The following is a 27,677-nucleotide window of genomic DNA, read 5'->3' on the forward strand; positions in this document are numbered from 1 at the left end:
GGTAATGACTGAACTCTGGAGTGCATGCTGGGACTGACGCTGGGCAGCTTCATATATAAGAACATTGATTGGTATATAGAAAGATTTTTTTTGCAATAATTGGTCTGCATTCAATTTCAGTCTTAATTTTGCATTTTTATTGCTGGAGACACAATAAACACGAAAGTATTGAGAAAACATCTTATGAAAATTATGCCTAAAATAGATCCCATATTTCTCCCTTAGTTTATGAATTTTCCCATAATACTGGTTCAAATTCGATTTTAAATGATTTTTAGTTTACTATAAAAATTTGAATTTGCCTATTGTTAAATTTGTCTATTGTGGATAGATTAAACTTGATACCCTTAATTATAAAGTATTGTATAATATAATTTTTATTATCTTAGTCCTTAGTATATCATATGGTTCATACTGAAAAGAAACATATCTTGTCTATTTGGCTGTACTTATGTGTATAGGAACCATGCTAAATGGTAATGTTAGCTATTGGAATGGGCTTCTTTTGCTCAATTCAAGAAAGAAATAAAAAATGCAAAGTATAGCTTTTTTTGTACCAAGCTCATTTTGATGTTAACTAGCTCTTGGTATTAACACCTCCCTGCTCTTACTGTTACATACAGGCCCATCCTGGGGTTCTTTTGCTTAGCTTGAGACAGAAACCATGAAGAGGCAAACATGAACATAGCTTTGCTGGTGCTTATGCTCCATCACAAAGAAGACTGTGTCTCCAAACTGCTTGCTGAGAATATTAGCAGAAAAGTTTATATAGACAAAGAAAAAAGAAAAAAATACTGGCTTACACAAGCTAATAGCTGTTACACACAGTTACAGGATTTCTTTACACATCTAGTCAGTTCTTTGTTGGCTGCACCAGGGCTTGCACATGAACATGGCGATCAATGTGTGTGCCTTGGATTTGTCTGCACTTGCTTCTCAAAAGATGATATAGGTGTTTTCTACTGCTGCCCCAGGAAGATCAGATATTGGTCAAATTAAGGCATATTGTACATGTAGGGCTGCTGGAAAACTTTGGGAAGAAGTTAGCAGCTTGTGAACTTGGTCAATTGTGGAAACAATTCTTGGAGCTAGGGCTCTCCTTTCCCTGTCTCAGGAAATTGAAATCATGAAATATTTCTGCTTATGGTTTTTAGAAATTTTTCTAGGAAAACATTATAAGAAAAATGAACTGATGTTGGTTTTTTTGGTAAATATTATATTTATTTTCAGTAAATATTATATAAAATGAAATGAAAGTTACCATTGTGTTCTATTTCAGAATCTAGTAGTTTTCTGATTTTACTCCATCTAGGTTTGATTTTACTTTGAGAATTTTGAGATCAGTAGTTAAAACAGGTCAGAGATGTGATTCTGAATACTTAGGCATTTCTGTTAGTAGTATAAGAAAAATCTCCATTTTGTTTGACTTCATAAATGCTAAAAATAAATATTTGGCAACAACCAAATCACAATTCAATTTTTATGTTTTTATATTTTTATCTTTTCTTCTGGCACCATGTTTACATCTTATTAGATATCTAGATCATTATAACAGTTGTTAGAGTAATGTGTATTAATCACAATAGCTTTTGACTGCAAGTACCAGAGATGTGAGAAACAGAATTTAAGCAAACAAGATTGATTTTTCTTCTGTAATATATATGAGTGTATACGTACTTAAACAAAAATTTTTTTGTAGTTGTGTATGGACAGCATGCATTTATTTTATTTGTATGCGGTGCTGAGGATTGAACCCAGTGCCTCACACATGATTGGCAAGCACTCTGTCACTGAACTATAGCCACAGCGCTGCATACATGCTTTTATTTCTTTTGAACACAGTTGAAAGTACATTGCATACATGGTGGCACTTAATTGCTAATTACATCAACCTGTATCACTTAAGAATAAGGATATTTATAGATAACTATATATTGTAAGAATTTATTACTAAGCAGTACATTTTAATGTTTCATATTTAGTTCTGCCCAGTATTTCCAATAATATTCTTTTTAGCATTTCAAAAAATTCAAGATCCAGTTAAACAGTATGCCCTTTAATCTAGAATATTTCTTATTTCTCTTGCTTTTCTCCTTTTTAAAAATTTGTTCTTTTTAGTTATACATGACAATAGAATATATTTTGATATACGTACATGGAGTGTAACCATTCTTGTGGTTGTACATGATGTAGAGTTACACTGGTTGTGTATTTGTATATGTGAACATAAGAAAGTTGTATCTGATTCATTCTACTGTCTTTCCCATTCCAATTCCTCTTCCCTTCCCCCATTTCCCCCTATCCAATCTGGTGAACCTCCACTCCCAGCCTATTGTGAGCCGTCATCCACATAACAGAGAGAACATTCAGTGTTTGTTTTTTGGGGGGATTGACTTATTTCATTTAGCATGATAGTCTCCAGTTTACTGGCAGATGCTGTAATTACATTTTTTTTTTTTTATGGCTGAGTGATAGTCCATTGTGTACATGTACCAAATTTTCTTTATTCATTCATCTGTTGAAGGGTACCTAGGTTGGTTTCATAGCTTAACTATTGTGAATTGAGCTGCTATGAACACTGATGTGGCTGCATGACAATAGTATGCTGATTTTAAGTCCTTTGGGTATATGTCCAGGAGTTGGGTCAAATGGTGGTTCCATTCCAAGTTTTATGAGTAGTCCCCATACTGCTTTCCATAGTCGTTATACCATTTTTCAGTCTCACCAGCAATGTATGAGTGTACCTTTTCCCCCCACATCCTTGCCAACATTTATTGTTACTTGTATACTTGATAATTGCCATTCTCACTGGAACAAGATGAAATCTCAGTGTGGTTTTAATTTGCATTTCTCTAATTGCTAGTGATGTTGAATATTTTTTCACATATTTGTTGACCATTCCTATTTCTTCTTCTGTGAAGTATCCAGTTCCTTGCCTATTTATTGATTGTATTATTATTATTATTATTATTTTGCTACTAAGTTTTTAAAATTCTTTGTATATCCTGGAGATTAATGCTCTATCTGAGGTACAGGTGAAGGATTTTCTCCCATTCTGTAGTCTCTTGTTATGTTCTTGATTGTTTCCTTTGCTGTGAAGAAGTTTGAATCCATCCCATTTATTGACTCTTGATTTTAATTTTTGTGCTTTAGGAGTCTTGTTGAGGAATTTGGTACCTAAACCAACATGGTGGAGATTTGGGCCTACCTTTTCTTCTAGTAGGTGCAGGGTTTCTGTTCTAGTGCCTAAGTCCACTAGACTTGATCCACTCTTAAGTTGAATTTTGTGCAAGGTGAGAAATAGTGGTTTAATTTCATTTTGTTACATATGGATTTTTTCCAGCACCATTTGTTGAAGAGGCTATCTTTTCTCCAATGAATGTTTATGGTGCCTTTTTCTAGTATGAGATAACTGTATTTATGTGGGTTTGTGTCTGTGTCTTCTATTCTGTACCAGTAGTCTGCACGTTTGTTTTGGTGCTAATACCATGCTCTACTATGTCTCTGTTAGTATAGTTTAATTTCTGGTATTCTGATGCCTCCTGCTTTACTTTTCTTGCTAAGGATTGCTTTAGCTATTTTGGGTCTCTTATTTTTCCAAAGGAATTTCATGACTGCTTTTTCTACTTCTATGAAAAATGTCATCAGAAACTTAATAGGAATTGCATTAAATCTGTATAGCACTTTTGTTAGTATGGCCATTTTGATAATATTAATTCTGTCTATCCAAGAACATGGAAGATTTTGTCATCTTCTAATGTCTTCCTCAATTTCTTTCTTTAGTGTTCTGTAATTTTCATTGTAGAGGTCTTTTGCCTCTTTTGTTAGATTGATTCCCAAATATTTTATTTTCTTTGAGGCTATTGTGAATGGGATAGTTTTCAGTTGATTTATCACTGATATGCAATTTATTTATGAGTGTCAATCTTATATCCATAGACTTCGCTGAATTTATGTATGAGTTCCAGAAGTTTTCTGGTAGAGTTTTTGGGTCTTCTAAATTTAGAATCATGTCATCAGCAAAAAGGGATGGTTTAGAGTTCTTCTTTTCCTATTCATATCCCTTTAATTTCTTTCTTCTAATTGCTCTGGCTAGAGTTTCTAGGATTGAATAGAAGTGGTGAAAGAGGGCATCCCTGTCTTGTTCCAGTTTTTAGAGGGAATGTATTCAATTTTTCTCCATTTAGAATGATGTTGGCCTTGAGTTTATCATATACATCTTTTACAATGTTAAGGTATATTCCTGCTTTCCCTAGTTTTCTAGTGTTTTAACTGAATAGATGTGGATTTTGACAAATGCTTTTTTTTTGCATCTATTAGATAATAATGTGATTATTATCTTTAAAATCTATTGATGTGATGAATTATGTTTATTGATTTCCATATGTTGAACCAACCTTGCCTCCCTGAGATGAACCCCACTTGATTATGTTTAAATATGTTCTTGTATGTGATTTACCAGTATTTTATTAAGAATTTTTGCATCTATGTTCAGTAGAGATATTGGTCTGAAATTTTCTTTCCTTGGTGCATCCTGGTCTGGTTTTGGTATTAGAGTGATAATAGCTTTATAGAATGAGTTTGGCAGGTTTCTTTCCATTTATATTTTATGGAATAATTGGAGGAAGATTGGTGTTAGCTCTTCTTTGAAGGTCTAGTAGAACTCAATTGAGAGTCTGTCTGGTCCTGGATTTTTCTTTCTTGGTAAGCTTTTGATGGCATCTTCAATTTCATTGCTTAAAATTGATCTGTTTAAATTTTCTTTGTCTTCTTGATTCAATTTTGGTAGGTCATATGTGTCTAGAATTTGTCCATGTCTTCAAGATTTTCTATTTTATTAGAGTATAAATTTTCAAAATAGTTGGATTATCATCTGTATTTCAGTAGTGTCCCTTGTGATATTTCCTTTTGAAGGATATGGAAAATAGGCCCCAGGGAACTCCCCTTATCTGTAAGTGTTCCCCTGCCTACCCTTGTGTCATATGTATGGAGAGATATCTGTGGTAAATTGGAGCTTTTGTCATTGCAGTGTTATAAAATAGAAGCCTAGGCCTCAGCTAGAGGGAAGGAAGGAAGGGAAAATAGGGAAGGAGCACAGAAGGCACTTACACCTGATTTCCACCTATAGCTGAACCGGCCCCATGAAACTTTCCTTATAGCTGTTTGCCTGCCTGCGCTCCTGCCCTTCCCCGAATGAGCCTACCATCAAAATTCCTTCATCACCTGATCCTGCTAAACCCTATAAAACTCAGACCCTTGTTGTAACCATTTTCCCCTTGAAAATGAGGCCCTCCCTTGCTTAATAAAGCACCACTGATTCATAGAAGTCTGTCTTTGCCTCTTTTCTTTTGGTATTCTCTTTCATTTGCTTTCACCTTTTTTTTTTTTCATGAATTTTAGTAATTTGAGTCTTCTCTCTTTCTGTTTGTTAGGTTGGCTAAGGCTTATTAATTTTATTGATTTTTATTTCAAAGAAACCAACTTTCTGTTTTGTTGATTTTTTTGGATTGTTTCTTTTATTTCAATTTCATCTCTTTTAATTATTTCCTGTCTTCTGCTTTTCGTGTTGATTTCTTCTTTTTCTAGGGCTTTGAGAAGTACTATAAGATTATTTATTTGTTGACTTTCTATTCTTTTAATGAATGAGCTCAATGCAATGAAATTTCCTCTTAGAATTGCCTTCATAGTGTCCTAAAGATTTTGATATGTTGTATCGCTATTCTCATTTACCTCTAAGTCTTTTTTAATTTCATCCCTAATTTCTTCTGCTATCTATTTGTCATAAAATAGTATTTTATTTAGTCTCCAGTTAGAGTAGGTTCTATTTTTTATTTTATCATTGATTTCTAATTTCATTCCATTATGATCTGTTAGGATGCAAAGTATTATTATTTTTTGTATTTGATAAGAGTTTCTTTGTGGCCTAAGATATGGTCTGTTTTAGAGAAGGATCCATGTGCTGTTGAGAAAAAAGTGTATTCAGTCATTGGTGGATGAAATATTCTATATGTTTGTTAAGTCTAAATTATTAATTGTATTTTTTAGTTCTCTAGCTTCTTTATTTAGTTTTTGTTTGGAGGATCTATCCAGTGGTGAGAGAGGTGTAGTAAAGTCACCCAGTATTATTGTATTGTGATCTGTTTGCTTCATGAAATTGAGAAGGGTTTGTTTGATGTACATAGATGCTCTAGTGTTGGGGGCGTAATATTTACGATTGTTATGTCTATTTGATGTATAATACCCTCAAGCAGTATGAAATGTCCTTCTTTGTCTCTTCTGATTGACTTTGGCTTGGTGTCCACTTTATGTGATATGAGGATGGAAATCCCTGCTTGTTTATGAAATCTATGTGAATGATATGTTTTTTCCCATCCTTTTACCTTCAGTTTGTGGATGTCTTTGCATATGAGTCTCTTGGAGACAGCCTATTGTTGGGTCTCATTTTTTAATCCAGTCTGCCATTCTGTGTCTTTTGATTCATAAGTTTAGGTCATTTACATTCAATGTAATTGAGATACAATTAAAAAAATTTTTTTGTTGTAGTTGGACACAATACCTTTATTTATTTATTTAAAAATATTTTTTGTAGCTATAGATACAATATCTTAATTTTATTTATTTATCTTTATATGGTGCTGAGGATTGAACCCAGGGCCTCACATGTGCTAGTTTAAGTGCTGTACTACTGAGCTATAACCCTAGCTCCTTATTTATTTATTTTTATGTGGTGCTGAGGATCATGTGGCTTGCATGTGCTAGGCGAGTGCTCTATCGCTGAGCCACAACCCCAGTCCCCCCGAGATACAATTTTTATTCCTTGTCATTTTGATTTATTTCTAGTTTTTCATTTGAATTAGTTTTTCCTTTGATTGATTATTCTTCTAGTGTAGTTCTTCTCTTTGCTGGTTTTCACTTTTATTTTTTGTTTCTTCTTCATGAAGTATCTTAATGAGGCTGTTTTGTAGTGCAGATTTTCTAGTTCTGAATTCTTTTAACTTTTGTTTATCATGGAAGGTTTTTATTTCATTATCAATTCTGAAGCTTAATATTGCTGAGTATATTATATTTGGCTGGCATCCATTTTCTTTCTGAGCTTGTATATATTATTCCAAGACTTAATAGCTTTGGGGGTCTGGGCTGAGAGATCAGCTGACATCTGGATTTGTTTCCCTCTATATGTTACCTGTTGTTTTTCTATGGCAGTCTTTAAATTCTATCCTTATTCTGAATGTTATGCATTTTTATAATTAGTCTTGGTGTGGATCTGTTGTCATTTTGTATATTTGGGGTCCTGTAAGCCTCCTGTATTTTATTTTCCATTTTGTTCTTTAGGTTTGGGAAATTTTCTGATACTATTTCATTGAATAGATTGTGTAGTCCTTTTGTTTGTATCTCTGAGCCTTCATCGATTCCAATAAATCTTCTTTGTTTGGTACCAGGGATTAAACCCAGAGACATTTAGCCACTGAGCCACATCCCCAGCTCTTTTAAATATTTTATTTAGAGATATGGTCTCACTGAATTGCTTAGGGCCTCACTAAGTTGCTGGGGCTGGTTTGAACTCATGATCCTCCTACCTCAGCCTCCTGAGCTGCTGGGATTACAGGTGTGCATCGCTGCGCCTGGCTCTAATACATCTTAAATTTGTGCTTTTTAAGTTATCCCATATTTCTTGGAAGTTCTGTTCATGGTCTCTTAACATCTTTTGTCCATGGTCAACTTTGTTTTTATTGCCTAAAACTCAGTCTTCAAGTGATCTAGTCTGTTGTTGATGCTTTCAACTGAATTTTAAATTTAGTTTACTGATTCCTTTCTTTTTAGGATTTCTTCTTGGTTTTTCTTTTAAAATCTATCTCTTTATTGAAGTGATCTTTTACTTTCTATATTTTCTCTCTGATTCACTCTTTATATGGTCCTTTACTTCACAGATCAGTGATGTAATAAGTGTAACCACTTAGGTCTGGTGGTGTCTGTCAGATGTTACAGTAAAGATACAGTTTCTTTTTTAAGCAGTTTTACTGCTTACAAAAACAGGATGATGACCTGAGACTGGTAGTTAACATATAGTGATTTTTGTGTTCTATGATTTCTTCTACTTTATCTGACATTCTTTTATAAAGAAAAAGCTTTACTTCCCAGTCCCATGCCATTTCTTCAGTTTGTTAATGTGTCCTAATCTATTATTATCATTAGTCATTTTGATGGCTAAATTGTTCCAAATTTGTTCAGCGAGAGTCTTTTCACACTGCTGTGTCTGTCCTGTTGACATGTGCTCAAGGTCTATATTATACTTTCTTCTTTCCCCAGATATGGAATCAATCATTTTGCCAAAGAGTTCTGGTTTCTCTAAGTGGGGGATGGTATTTAAAAGTCAAGATCTGTGTAATTGGATGTATTCTTTCTTCCAGGAGTCCCCACTTCTTCCTGAGATGTTTCTCTTTCTGAGTTTGCTATATCTGGTTCAACATATGCCACCTTCTTTTTTGGGGTTCCCCAGTAGCTGGGCCTCTGAAATACTAGGTTTGAGATGTGTTTTCAGTATTCCCCACTTGAGATGTGACTTACTTTTTCTGGGAGAGATATTATCTATGTTCCTGGATCCCTAGTTCTCCACTTCCTTATCTCATTCTTCCTCCCAGTTGCCACCTGATTTTTTCTGCTACATCATAAGATCTGTAGCCTGATCTAGATTTGATATCTCTTTTTCCCTCTTAGATGTAAATTAAAGGATTTCCCAGTTATGCTTTAGATATGGAATACAATAGTGTTATTTGCTCTATTGATTTTTTTTTTTTTTTTACTTCTTGGATGGTGTGTGGTATGATTAGAGTTTAGGTGTCTATACTTATTCTACAGGAGCTAAAATGCCTCAATTTTAACTATTTTTATGCCTTCCTAAAATATGACATGTCTGGTTTTCAGCTGAAATTTTTAAGTGTGGTGATTTTTTGGTTAATCAGTAAGTAAACTTGGGTATACCTTCAGTGTATTTTGAAGTTTGTAATGACATTTGTTCCTACCCTAAATGGCCTCTAGCCATTGTACATTTGGGGGGGGGGGGAGGTACCAGGGATTGAACTCAGGGGCGCTTAACCACTGAGCCACATCCCTAGCCCTATTTTGTATTTTTTTAGAGACAGGATCTCACTGAGTTGCTTAGCGCCTTGCTAAATTGCTAATACTGGCTTTGAGCTCTCAATTCTCCTGCTTCCACCTCCTGAGCGCTGGGATTACACGCATATGCCACTGTGCCCGGCCTAGGATATTCTTTTGGAGTCCTTGGATTTCTTTGCTTTTTAATATTCTTTCTCTTTTCACTTGCAGACCAACATCAGACATTATTCTCCATTGTCAATGCTCTGACTCCTAAGCTTTATTTTATTATATGACATGAAAAGGGAATTAGGAATTTGGATGACATCTTTGGGTATGATATTAGAATAAACAGAATCAAATGGAAGCCTGAAGTTCTCTTGGAGCTTTATTTAGAGCCTGCATCTTCACAGTATATCTATTTGGTGATTAAGTAGCCATTATTTCCAGTTCTTTGCAATGTTCCAGTTTAGACAATAAACTGTGTAAATTGTTTTTAAAAATGAGATTTTATTTTATGTAATGATATTGAGGATATAAATAGTTTTATGTAATGATATTGAGGGTGAGTAGTTGCTTAATATCTCTGCCTTTCCATTTTCTCACCTATACAATGAAGATAATAATACCGTCTCCATAATTTTTGTGAACACTAAAAAAGATGATACATGATAAATATAGAATAGTGTCTTGGTCTTGATAAATAATTGCTATTATTTTTGGTATAGTAATGCATTGGATATGATGAGATCAAGGGATCTTTTAACTTATGTCCTCTTTTATTTGAAAGTTATATAGACTATTAGTTTATATCTACTTCTCTGAAATAGCCATTGGGGCTAATACTAGATATTTTTTAAATGGGCTACCTTTAATAAATTTTATTGTAGAAAGTATTTTAAAAATTAACTTTGGTTTTGTGGAAAATTCATTATGTGATACTCATTCTGTTGTGATACTTCGTTAATACTTGTATAAATCATAGCCTTAAGTATGGAATTGCTATCTGGTTTTGAAAAAATGAGTACTGATTCCTGGCATTTTCACATTTTGCAAGGTCTTGCAGAGATAATGGATTTAATTGTAATTATGTATTGTTGTAATAGTCTGCTTTTAAAGGTAATTTTGGTCCTGCTGTGGATAATGCCAGAGTTACAGTGCTAGATAGTAAGGTAACTAAGAGATGAGCAAGATAATTATGGTGTTAAGTGAAGTTGGGGTTTAAAATGTTTTAATTATGTATCAATCTCAAATAATAAAAAGAGTAGTCTTAATTATTGAGTTTACAGTGAAGTGAGAAAGATTATCATTTTTAAAGTTCAAACAATATTTGAACTTGAGTATGCAGAAATGATTATAAGCACATTTAGAACATTGTTGGATCTAAACAAGATATATATATATCTTGTTTAGATATATATATATATGCTTTTTTTAAAAAAAATGAAGATGTTAATTTCTTCTTCACTGTAAATACTTGGATTTTACTAGTCTCACTATTGCCTACCTGTTTTCTTAACTACTATGATGGCCCCAGATCTTAAATACAGGTCTGCCTAATCTGTATATTCCTGACCCCATAGCCTTTAATTATACCATTTACTAAACTGCCTCTTAAAATTTTTGTCATTATAACATAATATATATTTGTTGTATTTGAAATGATCCCTAATGAGTACATATTATATACATTTTGTTCTCATTTTATTAATTTTGTTGATAAGATTCCCTACTAGGTGACCATCATGAACAGAACTATCATGTAAAGTTCTGGGATCTTTTAGATTCCAAGCTGATCTTGGTCTCCATCATTTACTCTTCCGTGTCTTTGGGCAGGTCTCTTAATTTCTGACTTGTTTTGTTATCTGTTAAATGAGGATAATCATTTCAATTTAAAGTTTTTGGGTGAATGATATATTTCCTAGCTAGCCTACTGATTTCAGAAGCATTGCCAAGGGTTTTAATTGCTTAATTGTTTTGTGTTTTCTGAGGCATGTAGCTGTATTTGGACTTTTCATTTTTTCTCCTGTAGATAACTGACAAGAGAGTATCCAGAAGACATGCCATTCTTGAGGTAGTGGGTGGTCAGCTTCGAATCAAACCGGTAAATATGTCATTCACTATTTATTTTATAATTTTGTCCTTCACCCTTTCAGTGCCTGATTAGAAGTATTTATTTTCTGAGGTTACGGAAATAGGGAATTAATGTCAGAATATGTCCTTCTAATTGCCAGAAGTTCCTTGGGAGATTAAGATCTAAATTCTTAAACTATGATTTTTCTCATAGGACAAACCTACATTTTTATGGTTAGAATTTAATGAAAAAGTGACTGCCAGTTCATTTATATATTATGCTCTTGTTCATAACTGCATATTTCAAATAAGATTGTATAAGAAAGCCTGTAACTATGTAATGGTTGGTTTTTTGGGGTAGGAGTTGTATAGTCACAGGGTTGTATTTTAACAAATTTCTATACTTTATATAGAGTTGGATATTTCTAAAACTTTGAACTTATTCAACCTCAAGTTTTTGTTGTTGTTTGTTTGTTTGTTTTTTGCTGGGTCTTGAATTTAAGGCCTTTCTCGTGCTAGGCAAATGCTCCTCCTTTGAACTACATCCCTAGTCCCCTGAGATTTTAAAAATAATTTTTATTTGGAATTCCCTATTAAGGGTTCTAATTTTAATTATTTACTTTATAGTTTAAGCCCCAATGATTTGCAGGGTCAGCAATTCTGAGAGTATATTACGTGATTATTCTCTTTCATTTGTAGAATCTGTTGTGTAGGAGAATGAAGTATTATTTGTATGAGGGTCCATTTATTTTGGATGAGGTGTGCGATGATAAAATCATTATTATGGAATTTAATTAATTTATATTTTAAAACCAGTTTGTATTTTCATCTCTTATGTACAACTGCTTGTTGTTTCACTAGGTATTTCTTTTTACACAAGTGTTACTTTCTTTTATTCTTGTATTGAACTGTTTCTAAATTTGAAAAGTATCTTTTTTTAAATTAGAGCATTGTAGCTATATATAGTATTGGGGGTACATTGTGACAAAATCATATATGCATGGAATTTGATTTACCTCATTTCAGTACCTGTTCTCTACCTTTCCCTCCTCTCTTCCCTCTCCTCATTCTCCTTTTTCTACTCTATTGATCTTCCTTTCCCTTATTTATTTTTTATTGGTGCTTTCTACATATACATAAAGGTGAAATTCCCTGTGATATGTTTATATATGCATATGATGTGATTTTGTTAAATTAATTCCTCATTTTCTCCCCTTTTCCATCTGTCCTCCCTCCCTCTTGATCCTCCTTCTACCCCACTGATCTTATCTATATCTTTATGATACTCAACCCTCCCACCTTCCCTTATCTTGCCCTCACTTCCACATATGAGAGAAAATATCCAATCCTTGATTTTCTGAATCTGGCTTATTTCATTTAGCATTATGCTCTTCATTTCCTTCCATTTACTGGCAAATGCTATAATGACATTCTTTATGGCTGACTAAAACTTGATTGTGTCTGTGTGTGTGTGTGTGTGTGTGTGTGTGTGTATGTATCACATTTTCTTAATCCATGCATCTATTGATGGACATCTGATTCTTTAATTTGGCTAATATGAATTGTGCTGCTATAAACATGGAAGTGTATGTATCACAGTAGTATGCTGATATTAGATCTTTTGGATAAAAACCATTAAGAAGGATAGTCATATGGTGGTTCCATTCCTAGTTTTTAAAGAAATCTCCATACTACTATCCAGAGTAGTTGTACTGATTTGTAGTTCCACCAACAATGTACGAGTGAACTTTTACCCAAATTCTTGCCAGCATTTATTAAAATTTTTAGTCTTGATAATTGTCATTTAGATTTGCATTTCCCTAATTGCTAGAGATGTCGAACGTTTTTTCATATATTTGTTGGCCATTTGTGTTTCGTCTTCTGAGAAGTGTCTGTTAGTTCTTTTGACCATTTATTGATTGGGTTATTTATGTTTTTGGCATTGATTTTTTTGAGTTCTTTATATATTCTGGATATTAATCCCTGGTTAGAGGACTAGCTGGTAAAGCTCTTTCTGTAGAGTCTCTTAAACTCTCAGTCATTACTTTTGCTGTATAGAATCTTTTTAATTTGATGGCATCCCACTTATTGATTCTTTTTTTTTTTTTTCTTGAGTCTTAGGAGACTTGTTAAGGAAGTCACTTCACGCACCAGTGTGGTGAAATGTTGACCCTATGTTTTATTCTAGCAGTTGCAAAGTTTTGGTCCAATTTCTAAGACTTTGATCCATTTTAATTTTTGTTCAGGGTGAGAGATAATGATCTAATTTCTTCTTCTACATATTGATATCCAGTTTTCCCAGCACCATTTGTTAAGAAGGTTCTTTTCTGCAACATATATTTTTGGCACCTTTGTCAAGTATCAGATGGCTGTAAATATGAGGGTTTGTCTCTGCATCTTCTGTTCTATTCCATTGGTTTTCATATCTATTTTGATCCAATATCATGTTTGTTTGTTTTTTTCTGTAGTTCTGTAGTATAATTCAAGGTCAGGTATTGTGATGCCTCCTGCATGGCTCTTCTTGCTGAGGACTGCTTTGGCTATTATGGATTGTATTATTCCAAATGAATTTTAGTACTTTTTTTTCTAGTTCTGTGAAGAATGTCATTGGTATTTTGATGGGGATTACATTAAATCAATTGCTTTTATTAGAATGGCCATTTTTATAACATTAATTCTGCCTATCCAAGAACATGGGATTTCTTTGCATCTTCTAAGTTGTCTTCAATTTCCTTCTTCTGTGTTCTATGATTTTCATTATAGAGATCGTTCACCTGCTTGGTTAGATTAATTCCCAAGTATTTTATTTTATTTTTTTGAAGTTATTGTGAATGGAGTGGTTTCCCTGGTTTCTTTCTCAGTGGAATCACTATTGGAATATAGGAAAACTATTGATTTATAAGTATTGATCTTGTATTCTGCTACTTTGCTGAACTCATTTATCAGATATAGAAATCTTCTGGTAGAGGTTTTGGGTCTTCTGTATATATGAGATTAAGTCATCAGCAAACACAGATAGTTTGAATTCTTCTTTTCCTGTTTGTATCCCTTTAATTTACTTCTCTTGCTTGGTTGCTGTGGCTAGAGTTTAAAGAGCTAAATAGAGTAGAAATGGTGGGAATGGATATCTTTGTCTTGTTCCTGATTTTAAAGGAAAGCTTTCAGTTTTTCTGTGTTCACTATAATGTTGACTTTGAGTTTGTCATGTATAACCTTCATAATGCTGAGGTAAGTTTCTTTTATCCCTAGTTTCTTTAGTGTTTTTAACATGAATGAAGCCTGGATTTTTATCAAGGGCCTTTTCTGCATCTATTGAGATAATCATATGTTTCTTGTCCTCCATTTTATTTAAGTGGTGAGTTACATTTATTTATTTGCATATTTTGAACCAACCTTGCATCCCTAGGATGAAACCTATTCGATCATTCTATATTTCCTGTATTCCTTCCCTTAGTCAGCTTTATTAACAACAAAAAACTTTAAGCAGGGCAGTTCGTTACAAGGATGTTAGAAATTGGGGACTGGAAAACAACACAGTTTAAAAAAAAAATCAATAATGTCCCCAATTCCCGGAAATGTCATATATAGTTCTTACTACAGCACTTATTCTGCATTAAATAATATTAATTAAGTACTACTATGTTGTAGGTATTATGCTAAATACTAGGAATCATATATATAGGTATATTATCTTCTCCGTGGGTTTTTGAGTGTGGTTTGTTAATATTTTATTAAGAATTTTTAGAGAGAGGTGATGGGAGGGGAGCGGGGGGGAGGGGGGATAGAAAGGGCAGCAGAATACAACAGATACTAGTATTGCTGTATGTATAAACGTGGCTGTATAACTAATATGATCCTGCAATCTGTACATGTGGAAAAATAAGAATTCACACTCCATTTGAATCAAATGTATGATATGTCAAGATCATTGTATTGTCTTGAGCAACTAATAAAAAAAAGATTTTTTTGTGTCTGTGATCATCAGGAGTATTGGTCTGTAGTTTTCTTCCTTGATGTGACTTTTGTCTGATTTTGACATCAGGATTATACTGGATTCATAGAATATGTTTGGGTGTGTTTCCTCCTTTTCAACTTCATGGATTAATTTGAGAAAGATTGATGTTAGTTCTTCTTTAAAGGTCTGTTAGAAGTCAGCTGAGAATTTATCTGGTTCTGGACTTTTTTTTGGTGGAAGACTTTTAATTGCTGTTTTAATTTCATTACTCAATATTGATTTGTTTAGGGTTTCTATATCTTCCTTTTCAATTTGAGTAGGTTGTATACGTCTAAAAATTTGTCAGTGTCTTCTAGACTGAAAAGTATCTTTTTAATTCTTATACTGGGAAAATGTTTGAATAGAGCTGAATTTACCCTATCTTAACCTGAGTACATAATTTTAAAAAAGTTATATCTCATTCTACATTGTCTTAGTATTTCAGAAAAAGCATTAATATTTGTAGTCAGTATCCCTTGATAGCTCCATTAATCACCATCAATTATTCATCCCTTGATTCCTGTTCAGCTATCTATCTTAGATGAAACTTTCTGGATAATAAGCTCCTTTATGATAGGAATTCTGACTAATCTTTGGATTCCTAATATTTAGCATAATATCTATTTAGCATAATACTTACCACATAGTGCTGCAGTCTGGCTGGGCACAAATCACGAGCCACTTGAAGATTCAAGCAGGAACGAACTTTATTTTTAGAACCCACGAGCGTGCCGCCCACATGAACTCTCCAGAAACTCCCTGAGAGCTCCACCAGAACTTCGGGGGCTTTGTGAGCACTCAACCGAACTCAACCTGCGAACTCCACCTGCGAACTCCAACCACGCGAACTCTCTAGGACCTCCTCGAGAGTCCAACCGGAACTCAACCAACCCACGCAAACTCTCTAGGAACTCCATGAGAGCTCAAAAATAGCGGACACTGGAGGCAGCAGGAACTGCTTCTTCTGGCAAAATGCCAGGCACCATCTTGACCTAGCTGTGGCTCTCAATGTCACCCCCCTTTTGTTTAATGAAACAAGTATGTGGCTTAGGGACTGTGCCTGTCTTAGGTTGTCTAATACTACATATGGTCTTCAGCCGTCATCGGATGAGCTGACCTCAAGGCATCTGCCTCCTGTCTTAGGTTGGTACCATTGCAATTGGATCTTACCCGTCATTGACTACCGACCCAGCATTTAGCCACACTTGTGGATAGTGGTTTTTACACAAACACCATGAACAACCTGCTACAAGCAGAAAGGGGAGGATATAAAACGCCACAACACCAAGCCAATTGACGGCCCCTTTTGGAAAAATTGTACCACCGATGACATCATCAGCAAAGATACCCTGGCACTACTACAATTCACCGCACCAACAGATAGTTCACAATGCATACAAGTGATACATATAGTCCAGGCAAGTTCTGCAAGCAGTTCAAAGCAGAGGAATCCATCAATATGTCCTTTTCCTCCCAAAGTAAATTGACTCCTTGATTGAGCCTCACTTGTTGAGTTACATTATTCATTGATGCATCAGTTTATACAGTTTGTTGTGATAGCTATCGCAGAAGCTGTAGTTTGATTTTATCTTTGTCTTCACCAGCACTGGGATGAAGATAAGAATTCTGGCAGTGATGGCTAAAAAAAATTATGTAACATTCCAGCAGGCACTAAAAAAAAAGCAATTTTCTAAACAATTTAGTATCCTGAATAGAATTAGATATAATGAAAAGGAAAGGTGAAAGTAAACAAACAGATCTGTTAACCTCCTTTTTTTGTTCACATTTTAAAACAATCCTCAATAGCTGTTTACCCAATTTAAATTAAACCATTTAAATCACGTGAATAATAAAAAAAAATATTTGGATCCATTTTTTCATGAGCACTCCTCATATATGATATATGGACATACGCACATACAGACATGCGACACAAAACACAAGTGTGCACGCATAACACAATACATACATACATACAATAGTAAAGACCTTGTAGCTTTTTACAGGTGAAATCCCCATTGCAGTGCTCAGAAACTCCACAGTCAAAAAATAAAACTGATCAGAAAAACATTAACCTAGGTCTGTATGAGCTCAAAAAACAAAACAAAACTTCATGATGTGGGAAAGGGAAATAATAAAATAGATATTGAAAAAACCATCTGGTTACCACCTGGGTTTTTACTCTTCTTTTGATATCCCATCCTTTTTCCTGTAACTTGCATATGTGTCTGAAGGTATTCCCGTTAGCAAGCCCCAAGGTTTCTTACATTTGAAATAGGCCTTAATGGTGTTCCTTATTCATTAGCCTCCAGGTGTGGGAGAACCACTGTCGCATATGTAAGGATAGCCAAAACTGGAGTTCTGGATATCAGCTGTTATGGATTTAAGCCAAATCATCTTCTTTTTGGTCTGTAGAAATCGCTTTAGTTAGTCTCTCTGGAATCCAAATCGGCTGCTGTTCTCCCTGTGGAAACACAAACAGACCCCCGACTCCAGAGAGTCACTGGGTCAGGACCTTTCCATTGTCCTTTTAGAATATCCTTCCAAAGTACCTTGGGCTTATGTACATTTTTTGGACACATGTGCTTTTTCGCAGCACTAAGCCCTGATGAATCCAAATTTAAAAAGTTTAGAGTAAAAAGGGTTATTTTAAGTTTATCTTTGGGGGATATATACCCCTTCCCAATTCCCTCTTTTTGCTTTAATAAGTACATTTTAATAGTTTGATGAGCTCTTTCAACTATGCCTTGTCCCTGTGGATTATATGGGATTCCTGTTATATGAGTAATGCCAAATGATGAGCAAAATTGTTTAAAAGAGGTAGAAGTATAGCCAGGGCCATTATATGTTTTTAACTGTTTTGGAACACCCACAGTGGCAAAATTTTGTAAGCAATGAGCTATAATATCTTTAGTTTTATCTTCGGCATGAAGGGAGCCCATCAAAAATCCGGAAGAAGTATCAACTGTAACATGCAAATATTTTAATTTTCCAAATTCTGGCAAGTGTGTGACGTCCATCTGCCAAATATGGTTAGGTATCAGTCCTCTAGGATTGACTCCAAGATTAACTTGTGGTAAAAAGGTCACACAATTTTGACATTGTTTTATTATTTGTCTAGCTTATTCCTTAGTTATTTTAAAACACTTTTAAAAAGTATTTGCATTGACATGGAAGGATTTATGAAAATTTGTAGCTTCTTCTAGTGTAGAAAAAAATATGTATGTCATGTGTAGTTTTATCTGCTAAATCATTGCCCAAACTAAGGGCTCCAGGCAATCCTGATATGTGCCCTGATATGTTCTATAAAGAATGGATCTTTTCTGTCCCAGATTAGACTTTGTATAGTGGAAAACAAAGAGAAAACAGTAGAGGAAGGGGAAATCCTACCAGCATCTTCAAGGGATACTATAGCATTAACTAAATACTGACTATCGGAAAATAAATTAAAATACAGAAAACATCACAAAAGCTTGTAATACTGCATTAAGCTCTACCTTTTGAGCCGATTGTTTGGGTACTAAAAATGTAAAAGTTTGATCAGGGGTAACTACTGCTGCTGTACCATTATTTGACCCATCAGTGAATATATTTGGAGCATTCATGATAGGTGTTTTTCTTGTCACTTTTGGAAAAACTACAGGATGAGAAGACTAAAAAGACAACAAAGGATTAGATGATAAGTGGTTATCAAATGAAACATTAGATTTGCACATGATTATTGCCGAAGTGTTTAACTCATTAGCTAGCTCATCAATTTGATCCATTGTATATGGAGTAATAATTTTATTGGGAGAAATCCCAAACACTCCCTTTGCTGCTTTTATTCCTTTGAGTATTAATTGTCCTACAGCCTCAGGATACCTAGTAAGAATAGTGTTAGGAGAATAAGATAAATGTATCCTTAATAATGGACCTTCTTGCCAAAATACTCCTGTAGGAATATTTTTTGTTGGTAGTACAATAAATAATAAAGGCAAACTTATATCAATTCTATCCAAATGCATATTTTCCATATATGTTTCAATGATTTTTAATGTCTTTCTTGCTTCAGGCGTTAATATGCGGGGTGAATTTGGATCTGATGGACCTTTTAGGATATCAAAAAAAGGTCCCAACTCTCCTGTTGGTATGCCTAGATAAGGCCTTATCCAATTTATGTCTCCTAATAACTTTTGAAAGTCGTTAAGTGATTTGAGTTGATCTACTCATATTTGAAGTTTTGGTGGACGAACCATGGTCGAGGATAATAGAACTCCTAAATAATTAATTGGAAAATTTAATTGTACTTTATCTATTGCTATCTCTAGATTATAATTTTTTAATAAATTTGTAAGTGTGGCATAACATTCTAGCAACGTGTTTTTATCTTTGTGTGCCAATAATACATCATCCATATAGTGAAATATTTGTAGTCCTGGATTTTGATTTCTAAGTGGCTGGATTGCTTTGTTAACATAAATTTGACACATAGTTGGGCTGTTAGCCATCCCTTGAGGGAGTACTTTCCATTCATATCTCTGATCGGGACCTTCATGATTCAGTGCAGGGATAGTAAATGCAAAACGTGGACTATCCTCAGGATGAATTGGAATTGGAAAAAAACAACCTTCAATATCTATAACTAAAACATATCAGGTTTTTGGCAAAGCAGACAATTGGAGAATCCCCGATTGAGCAGGTCCCATAATAACCATCTCATTATTAATGGCTCTTAAATCTTGCAATAATCTCCATTTACCAGATTTCTTGGGAGTGTTATGGGGAGATATGGAAGGTTGTATATGTCCCTCCACTAATTGTTGTTTGACCAGGTCATGGGCAGTTTGTATCTTTTCTTTAGTCAGGGGCCACTGAGGAACCCATACTGGCCTTTCTGATTTCCTAGTAATTTTTATTGTCTCAGTGATCCCTCCTGAAAACCCAATCCATGTCTATCTGTTTTTTGATCTATTTGTATTGGTGCCACTATGCCTTGTCCTTGTTCTCCTAATCTTTTTTCTTTCTTAAAACCTTGTCTAGCCATAATAGTGGGTGCATTTGAATTGATGTTATTTGTTAATGTTAGACCTAATTGATCTTGAACAACTCGTCCCCATAAATTTATAGGAAGATGATTCAATACATATAGCTGTATAGTTCCTTCACATCCTTCAGGATCTTTCCAATCTAATACCATCACACTTCTATGGGGATTAGTTGCCACTCCTAGGCCTCGAAGCGTTTGAGTGGCTTGTTGTAATGGCCAATGTTTGGGCCATTCTTAAGGAGAGATAATGCTAAGGTCTGCACCTGTATCCAGTAGCCCATTAAATTCATGTCCTTGAATATTTAGTTTTAGCATTGGGCGAGAATCTAAATTTAAAGAAAGCATAGCCCAATCTAAACCTGTGGAGCCTAATCCCCTGGAACCTCTTTCTATAGTACGACTGGAAAATTTATCATGTAGGCTGGGTATTATTAATAACTGTGCTATTCTATCTCCTGGTGAAATTACTGATATACCCCCTTGGAAAACTGACTATAATTTTTATTTCACCTTCATAATCGGGATCAATTACCCCAGGACTTATCATAAGTCCTTTTAGGGTAGAAGAACTGCGTCCCAATAATAAGCCTACTGTTCCTTGGGGAAGAGGCCCTTTTGCCCCCGTGGGAATGATTTGAACTCCCATCTCTGGAGTTAGTACTGCTCTGGCAGAGGTCCAGATGTCCAATCCTGTGCTCCCTCAGGTTTGTCTAGTGAAAATGTTTGAATAGAGCTGAATTTACCCTATCTTAACCTGAGTACATAATTTTAAAAAAGTTATATCTCATTCTGCATTGTCTTAGTATTTCAGAAAAAGCGTAAATATTTGTACTCAGTATCACTTGATAGCTCCATTAATTACCATCAATTATTCATCCCTTGATTCCTGTTCAGCTATCTTAGATGAAACTTTCTGGATAATAAGCTCCTTTACGATAGGACTTCTGACTAATCTTTGGATTCCTAATATTTAGCATAATACCTATTTATAATTCCTAATATTTAGCATAATACCTACCACCTAGTAGTACTTGATTAATATTATTTAATGCATAATAAATGCTGTAGTAAGAACTATGTATGACATTTCTGGGAGTTGGGGACATTATAGATGTTTTAAAAAGTGTTTTGTTTTCCAATCCCGAATTTCTAACATCCTTGTAATGAACTGCCCTGCTTAAAATAAAGTTGTTTGTTGTTAATAAAGCCCACTAAGGGAAGGAATATAGGAATTTCTTAATTTATATTTTGCCTTTTCTGATAGAATTTATTATTAGTTTAGATTTACTTTTTTCAAAATAGCAATTATGGCTAATAATACAGCTGCTTCTCAAGTGAAAGATCCATATCTTAATGCTGACTTTCTACATGGTTTAGATTCACTCTTGTATAATTCATGTTAATGAAAGGAAGTTTTTATACTGAGTACTTTTTTGGATAGGTATTATGTCTTTAAAAAGTTATTATGGAACATTTATAACATAAAAGTATAAACATTTATAACATAAAAGTATAAAGAATAGTGATGCCAACTTACCAAACATTGGAAGACATAAAAAAATATTCATTTTTAAGAAAATATACAAGTTTAGTACTAGAATTTGAGTGCTGTTTTAGAAAAAAATATTAAGTTTTGAATTGTTTTTCAAGAATTTTGTATTCACTTTATTTTACTTGAAGGAAATTTGCATTTTAGCTTTGGCAATGTACTTATAGATCCTTTGTTGTATGTAATGCTTAATATAATATTAATTTGGTTTCAGTAAAATATCACCCTGAAATAGATTATTTATTTTTATAGCTAACCTTGCAAAGTGCAATATAGAGAAATTTTAGGAAGTCTAAAACTGACTAATTGTTAATAGAAGTTTTAAGATCTTACAAATAATGAAAACAAGATGAACAAGCCACTAATCCTTTATTCATTTTATCTGTGTTATATCTTATTTATTCTCTGTTCCCTAATCAGTCATAAATACTTTGACCATATAAGGCATATTATATATGCAACTGTAATAAAATGTTGAAGGATGTTTTAGTTAAAACTTTGTAGGGGCTGGGGCTGTGGCTCAGCGGTAGTGCACTTGCCTGGCATCTGTGAGGCACTGGGTTTAATTTTCAGCACCTCATATAAATAAATAAATAAAATAAGGATCTATCAACAATAAAAAAAAAAACACTTTGTAAATTCATAATAGCTAAACTGTGGGACCAACCTAGATGCCCTTCAGGAGATGAACATGGCATATATACACAATGAAATATTACTCAATAAAAGAGAATAAAATCATAGCATTTGTAAGTAAATGGATGGCGTTGGAGAAGATAATGCTAAGTGGAGTTGGCCAATACCAAAAAACCAAATGCCGAACGTTTTCTCTGATATAAGGTGACTGACTTATAGTTGGGTATGGAGGGGGGGAATGGGAGGAATAGACGAACTCTAGATAGGGCAGTGGGGTGGGAGGGCAAGAAAGGGATAGGGAGTTAGCAAGGATGATGGAATGTGATGGACATCATTATCCAAAGTACATGTATGAAGACACGAGAGCATACTTTATATACAACCAGAGATATGAAAAATTGTGCTCTATATGTGTAACAAGAATTGTGATGCATTCCACTATCATTTATTTAAAAAAAAGTTGTATAACTGAATATGGCAGATATTTTTTATTATGATGATACATTCTATATGTTGTATGAATATATGTTTAAATGATAAAATGCATTTTTACTTTCCTTTAATTTGAATGTCCAACTCCTCTACCAAATAAGAAATAGTTTTGACAATGCTGTTGCATGCAATAAAGGCAATTACTAGTTCAAACTTTTAAATTGGATGAATTTCTCCTTTTTTTTCCCCTGTGGTATTTCTCCTTTAAAATTTTTTTTGGCTTTCCAGCAGTTCTTGGAAATAGTGCATGAGATGATGTTAGCTCATGAGGAGATGATATTAGCTTTTTTTAAATGTCATTTAAATTTAATCTGCTGTCTAATATCAGCAGGGAGAAAATGCATTATAAAGGCAAACTGATGGTGTTCTCTGTAAATTATTGTATTACCAGTGGTTAGTATATTTTCAGGGTGAATTCATAGCTGTCAGTGTTTTATTTAATTTTAATAAAATCTTACTCATTTTGATTCTTGAATAGCTTAGGCAGTAGTTCTATAACTGTATATAAATTACAATTTTTTTTTTGCCTTTTGATGTTGATCCTCAGAACATATGTTTTTAGGTGATTGTGTTTTTTCTTTCACAAAATTCCTGAGTCATGATTGTTTTTCTCCCTAGTTCTGAATATACTGTAAAATATTTGTAAAATTCTGTACTAGCTTTTCCTTAATTCATATTGTTAAAAAAATAGACTTTCTAAATTAAAGGGAAAAAAAGCACTGAAAATAATAGAGCCTCTTTTTTGAGCAGTCTTTCTTTAATATTTAATGATAACTCCAAGATAAAGCTATAGAAAATTGATTTATATTTTAGTTCCATTTCTACAGGGTTAATGTATCCTTTGTAGCACTTTGTAAGTTATAGCATTATCTATTTAAATTTGCATTTATAATTTCTCAGATATGCTAAAAGGCATGCACCAACAATATCTCTCATATAGATAACTTGTATATTTTATTCACAGTGGGCTTGGGTTTGCTAATATTTTGTCTGCCCTTGTCTGCTTTTAGGATCAAAGTTAAATTCTTCTTACTGAAGGAATTGGGGATCCATTCATCTCTTTGGGCTTCAGGAAGAATTTGAAAATTCAGTGAAATCTTTAAATCTACTCGGTTCTGGTTTGGAGAGGGGTTGGAAAGCTTTTTTTCCCTTTGGTATTTATTTTTAGTTATAGTTGGACCCAATACTTTTATTTTATTATTTATTTTGATGTGGTTCTCAGGATCAAACCTGAGGCCTCATATGTGCTTGGTGAGTGCTCTACCACTGAGCCCTAGCCCCAGCCCAAGATTTTTATTTAATTTTGGTGGTGTTGGTGGTCAAACCCACGAACTCACCCATGCTAGATAAGTTCTTCATCTCTGATCTGTATCCACAACCCTAATTTTTGTGTTTTTAAAGTATTATAGATCCAATTCAATCTACTTTTCCTTTCATAATGAAATACTTTAAAATAACCCAGGCATACACACAAATGTACTTTTATTATTTTTAGTCAGTTTAAGATTCAACTTCAGCCTTACTAATTTATTGGCATAAAGTGTTTACAGTATTATTTTAAGTTTTGTCTTATATGTATTTATGTCGTTGTTTTTATTCCAGGCTTTTTTTGTGTGTATATGTGTTTTTCTTTTTCCTGTTTGGTTATTAATATTGTTAAATATTTGCCTACTTTATAACTTTTTAAAAACTGCCTTTTGGACCTCATGTTTGATGCCATTTTAGTTGGATTATAAATAGTTTGACAGATTTTTTTTTTTATCTGACTCTCAGTGAGTATTATGGATTTAGGTTTAAGTTAAAGGATCAGACATTATACTTTTTTGGAATATTATTTTTCCTCTTAATTCTGGGATCTCTAATTTAAGAGAAAGGAAATGATGATCATAGAACATTGGTTCATTTTCTTCATGGGATTTACTAACTGCCTAATGGTTAATTACCTATATTTTAAAAATAAAATGCTTTTAGCTGAGGAATATATTCAAACTTAATATTTCTTTGTCTTCAGGTTTGTGATAACTTTGTAAAGAAATATAGTTTCCTTTCTTAAGTGTTTGCCTTTTCTACTCCTACAACTTTATGCCTTTGTGTTTAATATCCTATTCTTTGTATGCATAGGACTTTGTTAATATTTAATGTTATTAGAGATTCATCTGAATTTTTATAATAGTTATGACTAAGATCATGGTTGTTTATAATAAGAAAGAAGCTCACTTAAAGAAGACGCAGGTTTCAAACAGAAGCTATATACATTCCTGCTCAGACTCCTGCCTTTTTCATGAACCTAGAGTTGCTAACTCTGCTGACCATAGTATTCTAAAGGAAAGGGAGCTTCACTTAATAGGGTGAGGAGTAAACAGGGAATAATTCCCAAGTCCAGCAGTGTATATAAGCTCAGAAACTGCTAATGTACCCTGTGCTTGTTACACCCCAAAACTCTATCTGCCATGAGGCAGAGGACCACTTCAACAGAAATTAGGCATGACTATTAACATAGTGAAAGGTTCTTAAATATTAAGTTTAAATTATATCTTGATTGTTAACAAATCAGCCACTCTGACTCTTTAGGAATACAGTGTTGCATGAAATACAGTGCATCTTATGCAGTCTTGTGTACATTTTTGTAAAAATGACTCTTATAATAAAGTGACTCAATGAAATAATGGCCTCCCAAATTGGTATTGCCTCTGTTTTAATTTTTTACCTCTATCTTTTATCTCCAAGTTTTATTTTACTGTTTCTTATAACACAGATTTAAAGGGTAAAAATGTATCTAATAGCAGATATACATAGGAATGGCATGTGACCAAATTCTCATGAAACTAAGTTGTCAGAATTAGGTAGATTATATTCATCTAACTTCAGTTATATCTATATTTTTGTTGTTTTTAAGCATATGTCCAATCCCAGGGTGGTAATTACTTTTCTCTACTGGAGATTGTTGATGTCTCCATAAAAAGTCTCATTTAAATTGATGAAGTTACTCTGTATAAAATTCTATCAAAATCAAAGATCTGTATTACTTTAGATTGCTTTGTCCAACACTAAAACTTATTTAAAAACCCAATGAAATTGTTGGCATAAAGCTATCTGACCTATGGAAATGGCCCAGTTAAACTTGACTGTAGTTGAGATTTTAAAAGTGCCTTTCAACATATTTTTTGTTGTTGTTGAGTCAACTCTCATTTTTGTTAACATGGAGATAATCAGTGGCAAAAATAATTTAAAATAGTAGATTATGTAATGGTTTTAACTGAGATATATTTACTACTTGTGATTTAAATATGGATGATAATCTTTATAATTGCAGTTCATTCAAACAAAATAAGATTCCTTTTCAAGGGAACTAGAAAGAAAACTGTATTGTTTGCTTGAGAGATTTGATAAAAATTTCCCTTTGCATAGTTTCTCGTTTCTAAATTGAATTAAGATGTTCATGTTTCTTGTCCCAATGTCCAATTGTCTCTGCTAAGAAAAACAGAAGATGTTTCTAATCAGTTAATTCATAACTTTGCTTTTTTATTTGATTTGTGGAGTAGTGGGAGGTAGTCTTTTTCTTACTTATGTAAAAATAATTATCATGGAACTTATGAGAGCCAAGTTTATTAAACTTTTAAGTATAAATTGATATGAAGTTGTTTTGATATCAAAATTCTCGATCACTTCATATTTAGTTGTATTTCTATTGTAGTTTCAAGTTACAAAATCTCTGTATTCTTTTTTTCTTTGATAGATACATACAAATCCATGTTTTTATCAGTCTTCTGAGAAAAGCCAACCCTTACCAATGAAGACAAATCTATGGCGCTGGTTGAATCCTGGAGATAGTTTTTCTTTGTTAGTTGACAAGTACATTTTTCGTGTTTTTGCTACACAATCGGAAACAGACATGGAATGCACATTGCGGTAAGACTGCGTGGTGAGATGAGAGTAATAATAGTTGTAATTCTCAGTTATTGCAGAAGCCATTCTATGCTCTGATTTAGAACTATAGTAGCTACATAATTTTGTGTGTGTGTGTGTGTGTGTGTGTGTGTGTGTGTGTGTATGCATGTGCATTTCTAGAAAACATTTGACTTTAGAAACTGAGGAACTCATTATACCTCAATAATGATTAATCTCATATGTGGTATCTTTCACCTTTATAATCAGAATGTATTTTCCATTCAGTAGTAACCAGGATAGTTAATTTGAAATTGACTATATTTTCCTTGTTTTTTTTTTTTTTAGCTTTCTAAAGTTTATTAATGTATTAACCTTTTAGACATAGTTGTATCTGTTTTTATAAAAATAACAGAAAATACAGAATAGGGAAATGAGGTATTAGAATAAACATACTGAAAGGGTAAAATTTCTAAGCCGCAAAGCCTGAGTTAAAATGTAAAAGACTGAGCATTGTAAAGTTTTTTAAGCTACAAGGCTTGGGTTAGAAAGTAAAAGACCAAGTATTGTTAAGTTCCCCTGCTACCCCCAAAACCTGTAATCCCTGTAGCTGTTAGGACAATACCCGAATTGCCCAGTAAATATTTCCACTGACTCCCAGGTTGCCTAATAACTTGGGACTCTGTGTAGTATGTCACGTAGGCATTGCAGGACCTAAACCAATCAGTTTGAATGTGTACCCCGCTTAGGAGTGACCAATCACCCCCATCCAATCTGTTCCCGCCAACGAATGTACTAATCATGTCTCAGAGTTGTTGTTCAATTTTCCTGCGCCTCATGATGATTTGTTCTGATGTATGCAAAGCCCCCACCCTCCCCAAAAAGTGTACTTAAGCACTGCTTGACCTCTGCTCTGGGCTCTGGGC

At 33.7% G+C, this 27,677-nt stretch overlaps 1 protein-coding gene across 4 annotated transcripts in view; it reads left to right on the forward strand.

Moving 5' to 3' along the window:
- Aplf (aprataxin and PNKP like factor) overlaps nt 1–27,677 on the forward strand; it is a 105,167-nt gene that overhangs the window by 4,876 nt on the left and 72,614 nt on the right. For 3 of the 4 annotated variants that reach the window (XM_076833059.1, XM_076833060.1, XM_076833058.1), the window contains 2 exons: nt 11,126–11,197; nt 26,603–26,775. In XM_076833059.1, the coding sequence (XP_076689174.1) occupies nt 11,126–11,197; nt 26,603–26,775 (245 nt within the window). The remainder of the gene's footprint in view (nt 1–11,125; nt 11,198–26,602; nt 26,776–27,677) is intronic. The other variant, XM_076833061.1, reaches the window with a different exon arrangement.

This window comes from Callospermophilus lateralis, chromosome 14 (genome assembly GCF_048772815.1).
Source record: "Callospermophilus lateralis isolate mCalLat2 chromosome 14, mCalLat2.hap1, whole genome shotgun sequence".
NCBI lineage: Eukaryota > Metazoa > Chordata > Mammalia > Rodentia > Sciuridae > Callospermophilus > Callospermophilus lateralis.